The 9,440-nt window shown below is 37.9% G+C and overlaps 1 protein-coding gene across 1 annotated transcript; it reads right to left on the reverse strand.

The window, feature by feature from the left end:
- Nucleotides 1-372: 372 nt before the first annotated feature.
- LOC125839116 (transposon Ty3-G Gag-Pol polyprotein) lies at nt 373-5,162 on the reverse strand (the record flags this gene model as incomplete). The annotated part of the gene is given in 8 exon segments (XM_049518087.1): nt 373-644; nt 647-890; nt 1,254-2,822; nt 2,904-3,203; nt 3,366-4,031; nt 4,173-4,540; nt 4,799-4,898; nt 5,010-5,162. Coding segments are annotated over 8 exon segments (3,672 nt in total), but the record flags the coding sequence as incomplete, so codon positions are not given.
- Between the last annotated feature and the right edge of the window lie 4,278 nt (nt 5,163-9,440).

The following is a 9,440-nucleotide window of genomic DNA, read 5'->3' on the forward strand; positions in this document are numbered from 1 at the left end:
AGTACTTCTAGGAAAGCATTAAATGGTACTTAGGAGACCATAAATAGACTAAGGAAAATATTAATAACCTATATATAAATAAATAAATAAGGTAAATCCCAACTAGGAAAAGAATCTTGACAATCTTGGAAAGTTTGACTAGTCTTCTCTCAAAACTTGGGCAGAAAGCAACTCTTGTTGTGGCTGATTCTTGGACTCTTCTTGACCTTTTTTGCACGAAATTGGACCTTAAAATTCCTCATCTTGGGCTTGAATTTGGGCCACCAAATAATTGTAGCATTTGGACAATTCCTCTCCCTTGGGCTTGAGCTCTTCTTCCCCAATAAGAAACCTTTGGATCAGCGATTGAAGCCCATTGAGCTTATCATTGAACTCCTTGGTTTGAGATCTTGTTATGGGCCTCCTTGGAGTTTCTAAAGCGTCATCCTTGTCCTTCAATGGAGTAGAGCTTCCTTGGATGCTATCATTCCCCTTTTCTTGAAGAGAATTCGTCCTCGAATTCAAATCTGCATCAAAATGGGAAAGATCAGAAACATTAAAAGTAGCACTAACTTGGAACTCACCAGGAAGATCAAGTTTATAAGCATTGTCTCCAATCCTTTCAAGGACTTTGTATGGCCCACTTCCTCTAGGATCTAGTTTGGTCTTTCCTTTCGCATATGCACCCAAACCAAGTCACCAGGTTTAAAAACAACATATTTTCTGCCCTTATTCCTTGGCAATGCAACTTCCTTGTTCTTCTTTTCAATTGCAAGCCTTGTTTGTTCATGAATTTTCTTCATCATATCAGCCTTCTTCTTACCATCAAGATTAGCAAAATCATTAGTAGGCAAAGGCAATAAATCAAGGGGGGTAAGGGGGTTGAATCCATATACAACTTCAAAAGGAGTCTTACCAGTAGAAGAATAGAAGGTCCTATTATAAGCAAATTCTACAATAGGTAAGTAATCTTCCCAAGAAGTCAACTTTCCTTTCAAAATAGCCCTCAACATGTTCCCTAAAGTTCTATTAACCACTTCCGTTTGCCCGTCCGTTTGTGGGTGACAAGATGTAGAAAATAGCAATTTAGTTCCCAACTTTCCCCAAAGAATTCTCCAAAAGTGACTTAAGAACTTGGCATCCCTATCACTAACAATAGTTCTAGGTATTCCATGCAATTTAACCACTTCCTTTACAAACAAGTCAGCCACATGAGATGCATCATTAGTCTTTTTACATGGGATAAAACGAGCCATTTTAGAAAATCTATCTACTACCACAAATATACTATCCTTACCATACTTAGTCCTTGGCAGCCCCAATATGAAATCCATAGAAATATCAATCCAAGGGGAATTAGAAACAGGTAAAGGAGTATAAAGACCATGCGGCAATGTTCTAGACTTAGCCTGTTTACATTCAAGACAATAAGAACACACTTTTTCAACATCCTTTCTCATGCTAGGCCAATAAAAATGTTCAGAAAGTATTTCCAGTGTTTTGGGTACACCAAAATGTCCCATTAGCCCTCCACAATGTGCTTCCCTAACAAATAGTTCACGCAACGAGCAGTTAGGAACACATAATTTATTTTCCTTGAATAGAAATTCATCTTGAAGATTAAATTTCTCAAAAGGACCTAACTTACATTCAGCAAAAATCTCACCAAAATCAGAATCATTAGCATAGAGGAACTTGATTTGGTCAAAACCCAATAACTTTGAAGTAAGAGTAGAGATCAAAACATACCTTCTTGAGAATGCATCAGCAACCACATTCTCCTTTCCTTGTTTGTAAGCAATTACATAAGGAAAAGTTTCAATAAACTCTACCCATTTAGCATGCCTACGACTAAGTTTACCTTGGCTCTTCAAGTATTTTAATGACTCATGATCAGTCTTGACCACAAATTCTCGAGGCCACAAGTAGTGCTGCCATGTAGCTAACGCCCTCACCAAGGCATATAGCTCCTTATCATAAGTTGAGTAGTTCAATGTTGCTCCACTTAGCTTTTCACTAAAGTAGGCAATTGGCTTGGAGTCTTGCATCAAAACTGCACCTATGCCCTTACCAGAGGCATCACACTCAACTTCAAAAGACTTAGAAAAATCAGGCAATTGCAAAAGAGGCGCAGAACACAATTTATCCTTCAGCAAGTTAAATGCATCATCTTGTTCCTTTCCCCATGTAAAAACCTTATCTTTTTTAATAACTTCAGTTAAAGGAGCAGCAATGGTGCTAAAGTCTCGCACAAACCTCCTATAAAAACTAGCAAGTCCATGAAAACTCCTAACTTCAGTTACACTATTAGGTTTAGGCCATTCTTTTATTGCCTTGATTTTCTCATCATCTACTTCAACTCCCTTAGAACTGACCACAAAACCTAAGAAAACCACACGATCCACACAGAAAGTACACTTTTTGAGATTAGCAAATAAGCGCTGATTTCTAAGAACTTCAAAAACTTGTTTTAAGTGCTCTAGGTGTTCATCCAGATTTTGAGAAAAGATCAAGATGTCATCAAAATACACCACAATAAATTTTCCATGGAAATCTTTAAAAACATGATTCATTAGTCTCATAAAAGTGCTTGGTGCATTAGTCAAGCCAAAGGGCATAACTAACCACTCATAAAGTCCATATTTGGTCTTAAAAGCAGTTTTCCATTCATCTCCAGGATTCATACGAATCTGATGGTAACCACTCTTTAGATCAATTTTAGAAAAGATTTTGGAACCATACAGTTGGTCCAACCTGTCATCAAGACGAGGGATAGGATGGCGATACTTTACCGTTATCTTGTTGATGGCTCGACAATCTACACACATCCTCCATGTTCCATCCTTTTTGGGGACCAATAGGACTGGAACAGAGCATGGGCTCATACTCTCTCGAACAAATCCCTTTACAAGCAATTCTTCAACTTGCCGTTGTAATTCTTTGGTCTCTTCAGGATTGCTCCTATAGGCAGGCCTATTAGGAAGTTGAGACCCAGGCACAAAGTCTATTTGGTGCTCAATCCCTCTCAAAGGTGGCAATCCCTTTGGAGTGTCATCAGGAAAAACATCTTCAAAATTCTGCAAAAGAGAAGAAACACTATTTGGCAAAGGAGTTAGTTGTTCAAAATTAATCAATACTTCTTTGTAAGTAAGTAGTATTATGGGCAGTCCCTCTCTCCTAGCATTCAAACACTCTTTGGCTTTTATATAAAGGCTCTCATTTTTCTTTTCCTTAGCCTCTTTCCTCTCACCAAAACATTTTATTTTTTTACTCACACCGTCTTTTACCTCTTTACTTAGATCGCTGCCCTCTCTCTCTTTATCTCGGCCATCTCTCTTTTTTTCTATCTCTTGGCCATTTTCTTTTCCCTCAAGCTCACTTTTTACCTCTCCCTTTTGTTTTCCCATTGTTTCCCTCAATCGTTTTTGATCTTCAAACACTTGAGAAGGAGATAATGGTGCAAGAGTATACTTCTTACCATTATGCAGAAGACTATACCTATTCTTTCTCCCATGATGAGTAGTATCCCTATCATACTGCCAAGGTCGGCCAAGTAAAACATGACATGCTTGCATTGGAACTACATCACAAAGAATCTCATCTTCATACCTACCAACATTGAATGAAATCATGCATTGTTTGTTTACTTTTACTTCTCCACAATCATTCAACCATTGGAGCCTATATGGGGTAGAGCGCTTCATGCATGCAATTCCTAGTTTATCCACCAAGTATGAACTCACCACATTTGCACAACTTCCCCCATCAATAATCATAGAATAAGTCTTTCCTTTTATCCCACACCTAGTATGAAACAAATTCTCTCTCTGCCCTTCATCAACACTACCCAAATTGATAGTCATAATTCTCCTAACCACCCCAATTATACCATCATTAGGCAGTTCCAAATCATCTTCCTCACTTACACCTTCTCCCTCTTCTTCTTCCCCCTCACTTTTTTCACTCTCATATTCTCCATTCTCTCTAAGTAGGATGTTTCTTCTACTTGGACATTCATGCATCATATGCCCCCTTCCATGACATTTGTGACATTGAATAGAAGTTGAAGGTTTAGAAGATTTAGGATTAAAGGTTTTACCTCCCTCATATCTCGAATGATGTGCTTCCGTCATAATCATGTTTCTTAATTCATCTACAATAGGTATACACAATCTGTTTTGACATTGAAGTACTCCCTCTTGCGTAAGCTCAAATGCCTTTGTCATACCCTGTTGTACATTCTCCTTAAGCTTTATTAGAATAAGATCAGTGTACTGCTTCTCTTTCACTTCCACTACTAATGAGGATTCTGCCACATTTTGCACAATAACCCCTTGAAAGCTTCTTTCACATGCATCACTCCATTGAAACTTGGTTTCTTTGTATGTTAGCTTTTTTAAGGGTGAAGCAATGGAAGAGAATCCTTCAACGAACCTTCTGTAATAACCTACCAATCCAAGAACAATACGGATCTCCGTAGGCGTTGTAGATCTTGGCCAGTTTTTCACGGCCTCTATCTTCTGGTTATCAACACTTATTCCTTCATCGGATACAATATGACCTAAGAATGCCATAGATTTCAGCCAGAACTCACATTTAGAGAACTTTGCATACAACTTACGATCATAAAGAATTAGTAAAATCTGTCGCAAGTGATTAGCATGGTCATCTTCCGATCTTAAATACACCAAAATGTCATCTATGAATACTATCACGAACACATCTAGAAAATGGCTTGAACACCCTATTCATCAAATCCATAAAAGTTGTTGGTGCATTTGTTAGCCCGAATGACATGACTAACTCAAAATGACCATACCGTGTCCGAAAGCTGTCTTGGGAATATCCTTATCTTTCACCCTTACTTGGTGATAACCCAACCTCAAGTCGATCTTTGAAAAACACTTAGCACCTTGTAACTGATCAAACAAATCATCAATTCTCACGAGGGGATATTTGTTCTTAATCGTTACCTTATTCAACTGCCGGTAGTCAATACACATTCTTAACGAGCTATCTTTCTTACGTACAAACAAAACTGGTGCTCCCCATAGGGACATACTAGGCCTTAAGAATCCTTTTTCTAGTAGGTCTTTTAATTGCTCCTTCAACTCCCGTAATTCTGCTGGGGCCATTCTATATGGAGGGATGGAGTAATGGTCTTCAGCTGGCCTAATGAGCATCTTTCCCCTTCATAGCTCCTTGGAACCCTAGCCAAAGGGCTTTGGCGAGTCGCTGAAGTGTCCTTCAGCTAGCCGAATGGAGCACATTCTTCACTTGCTCCTCCTCACTTTGTTAGGCCTCCCATGCTCCAAGCTATCATCCAAGCATGGTGTTGCCCAACTCGGAGCTCCTTCAAGGTGCATATGTTCCCATGCAAGGCATGGAACTCCCATCTTGGCATCCATACATGCCAAACAACCTCCACCCTTGTGAACACTCCATCAAAGCATTCAAGTTCATGAATAGATAGGCTTGATGTAATCCATTTTACATCATTCTCCCTTTCTTGAAAAGGATTCGTCCTCGAATACATACCTTGCAAAACCATAGGGGAAGTAAACAAGAACAAGATCCTCATGGCATGAGGGTTAACACTAGCAAAAACAATTTCATCACCATGCCAATGATGTACAAATTTAACATATAACCAAGCATCACAGATATTAACCATGGGTTTGTAACCCATCAAAGCAATAAATACTTGGTTAAGTGAGAAACATTGGCAAAGGGGTAGAAACCAATACACTTAAACAACCTCATAAGTAAGCCCTCATTGGTCCCACATTCAAACAAGCACAAGGCCTCCCTTATGTCAAGTATTACATGAATACTCTCATACCTAAGTGCGAAGGCATAAGTAGTGTTGATCCAAATTAAGACCCCATCCAATGCACTAGAGAACTTCAAGAAAGTAATTATTCCCAATTCATGAGTAGGTTCAAGCACATTAGTATTCCCCACCCAAATTGGAATACTTAAAAGTGACACCAGGGTCAAAAGGAAAAGGATTGCAAAGCATCAAGTCAAGGAGACTCTTATTTGCCCTATTGATACCACTACTAACATAAGATATGCTACCCACACAAGAATGAATATCACCATATGCAAGTAGATGGGATTGAGTCCTCGAATCTAGACCTTGTAAAACCATGTAGATCATAAGCAAGAAACTTATCTGATAACAACATGGATAGCATGGATCGCGTAAAAGCATTAGAGGAGCTTGATGGACACAAAATCAAGAAGTACAATGTGTGGAAGGTCCATCTAAGTGAAGAGAAAGAAGAAAGAGGCCATTTGTGCAAATGGTCATCTCATAATTTCAAGAATTCACAAAAGAAGACAACCAAACAAGGCTCTTACCTCATTAAGGGTAAAATTGTCAAATAAGTGTCTTCTTTATTTTATTAGTATAAATAGTAGTCTCTTTTATTTTGGAAGGGGGAGACTATATGGATTTTGAATGTGAAATGAACAAACTCTTTCAAGAGTGTAGTTTAAGGGTGGAATCCCTTTAGGATAGTCTGGCTTAGTGTAGCTTAATCTAGATTAGTGATGGGTGGATTCTCATTGTTGTTTTAGAACTTCTTTAACATTGATTTCACTTGAGATTGCTCATTTATGGTTTTCAATGTGAGTTGTTTCTTTTCGAATATAAGTTTCTCTTCTTCCTTGGTTGATTGTTTATTCAATTGCCTTTCTTTCTTCTCTTCTTATCTCTTATTTCTCATCTATCTTACTTTTTGTGTTGTTTCTTTCCCCATTTGATTTCAATTGGTTTCATCCCTAATTGGAACCCTTATCATTTGGTATCAAGAGCCTAGGTTTAGATTTGTTCTTACAAATCTAGTCTTGGTTTAAAAAAAAAAAGAGTCCAAAAAGAATTGTCAAAAGAAAAAAATCTGAATTTTTTTAAATTTTGATTTGTTATTTTTGACACTAGATCCTTGTTCCCTAGTGTTTTTTTTTGAGTCTAGGTTTCAATTTTTGTTCAATTTGGAGGTGTAGAAGTTAAGTTACCATTAAAGGGTTTCAAACTTTTCAAATTTTGAAAGTGGGTCTTTTGATTGAGGCGAAATTGGAGGTTAATAATTAGTGGGCTTTGTTCTCTTAGTTGAAGGGAAGAAAATCCTAAATTTTGAGCCAATTTCGAGGTTATTTGAGTGTATTGGGGTTTAGTGTGTGTTCTTGGTGGTCTATGTGTTCTTGGTATCTTCAAGTTGTTCTTGAAGAAGAAGAAAGAAGAAAGTACATTTGATCCAACTTTTCAAGTCAAAGTTGGTCAAAGGTGTTTTTTTGGGGTCCATTAGTGGAATTTTGAAAAAAAAAAAGGAAATTCGAAAAAAGAAATCCACGTGGACTGCCACGTAAGCAATCAACTGCCAACACAGCAGCCACTTCAGCACCAACTCAGTGCCACAACAGCAGCTCACTGCCAGGCCATCCCAAACATGCCACGTGGCGCGTGTGACTCAGATTCAGAGAGGAAAATGTGCAAGTATGGGGAGTTTTTTGGACCAAATGTTTTTTCTAAGTGTCCAAACTTCTTGATTCTTTTTCTATACTTTTTTCCATCAATTCCTCAACTATTTAACAACTAATTAACATCTTTAATTACTTGTTAACTATTTTTAATCATTAAATTATCCAATCAAAGCCTTACAAGTGAAGAACTTTTTAAGGCATAAAAGTTTTTCTAAGTGTCCAAATTCACTTCTTCTTCTTCCACACTTTTTTTCTTCTATTTTTCAACTATTTAACAATTAATTAACATCTTTAATTACTTTTAACTAGTTTTTAATCATCAAATCTTTTCTTTGATCCTTCAAATTAAATAACAACAAGTAATTCTTCTACTTTTGTTACTTGGTTTATTTTGAGTCCGAATATTTTTTGATACTTCTTTCTTCTACTTTTGTCATCTTGATTCGTTGATAACCTTCTTGATTCCAGTCCTTTAGATTTTTGGGATATCCTTCTTTCAAGAGTCACAAGAATCCACTCCACCACAAAGAATTAATGATCTTGTGATTTGATTGGGCAAAGGTAGTTCTCTATCAACTTTGGGAAGACACTTTAGGAAGGTGAGTGTGAGATCAAATAAGAGAGGTGTGAGGAATTTTGCCACTAACCTTGTTTGCTATGTTTTGTAGGTACCCAAGGTGATTACAAGGAAGAATGTCATCCGTAACTTTCGAATAATGTGGAGATGATATTGGTGAGTACGCTTGTAGCAATATGAGCTATGAGCATGGTGAAAATGAATTTTGGGAGGGCTATGATGGTCCTTACGAGCATGGTAATGGGGCTCTTGTTTATGATGGTGATTCTTATGAGGGATATGATGGTCCATCGGATAATGAACAACACGGTGGTGAGAACTACTACTCCGGAGATGATTTTGAGATGAATGGATCTTATCACTCTTGTGATGATGTTGAAGGGATGGAAGAACCTTATGGTGTATATCATTGTGGAGATGAAGGTTCTCATGCTACGCACCATGGTTATGATGGTGATGTGAGGTACAATTCTTTCTCTCATAGGTCTTATGAATCCTTTGAGCAGAATATAGATAGAAATAGAGGTTGTGAGGTTGAATTTACTACCTCGCCTTGTGCTACTTCCTATCCTAAGAAAGAAGGCATAGATGTTTGGGTGGGACCATTTCAAAGTCGCTGTGTGGACCATAGAAGAAGTACATTCACTACTTCTCAAAATATGCTAACTTATTCTTCTCATCCTAGTTCCAATGTTTTTTGTTCTCTGTATGGTGATGAGGTTCAAGGTAGAGGGGGAGGAACACTAAGCCATGAAATAGTAGAGTTAAGAGAATCTTTTACAATGGTGAGGCAAGATTTTGATGATTTCTTGCGGATGTTTGAAAAGGTTACGTCTATGGTATAAAAGAGGCAAGTTATTCATCATGAAGATACGCCTAAGGAGTTACCCTTGGAAGAAAAACAAGATACTCCTTGTAAGGTTGGCACTAAGGAGTTGCACATGGAAGTCAAAACACCCACTCCTTATGCACCAAAATGGAAGTTGAACTTGAAGGGATCTTCTAACCCTTCAAAAGGAATCCTTGGCACTTGTCCTAACTCCCATCAAATTGAGAGACAAAAGATTGAGAGGAGTAAGGATGTGAAAAGTGACAACTCTAGAGTGGAAAAAGGAGAGGTTGGGTGGAGTGTTGTGAGAAGGTTGTCTCTCCTAACTCATGTAACTTTACTTTCTCTAGTTGTTTGAAAACTTGTGCAGGTATCCTTGGAAGCAAGCCTAGTGAGGCACCTCAAAATGTGAAGAATCATGAGGTTCTTGAAAGCTTCCAAAATGAGAAAATGTGCTCTAATGTTGATAGCCATGGTGACGACACTTTTTCCTATGAGCTACAAGGTAACAATGCTAACGCCTACACTTTCTTGAACTTGGAACATCATTGTGTGGCTAGTAGCCCA

The sequence above is a fragment of the Solanum verrucosum genome, unplaced genomic scaffold, assembly GCF_900185275.1.
Source record: "Solanum verrucosum unplaced genomic scaffold, falcon-dt-bn FXZP01000030.1, whole genome shotgun sequence".
Taxonomy (NCBI): Eukaryota; Viridiplantae; Streptophyta; class Magnoliopsida; order Solanales; family Solanaceae; genus Solanum; species Solanum verrucosum.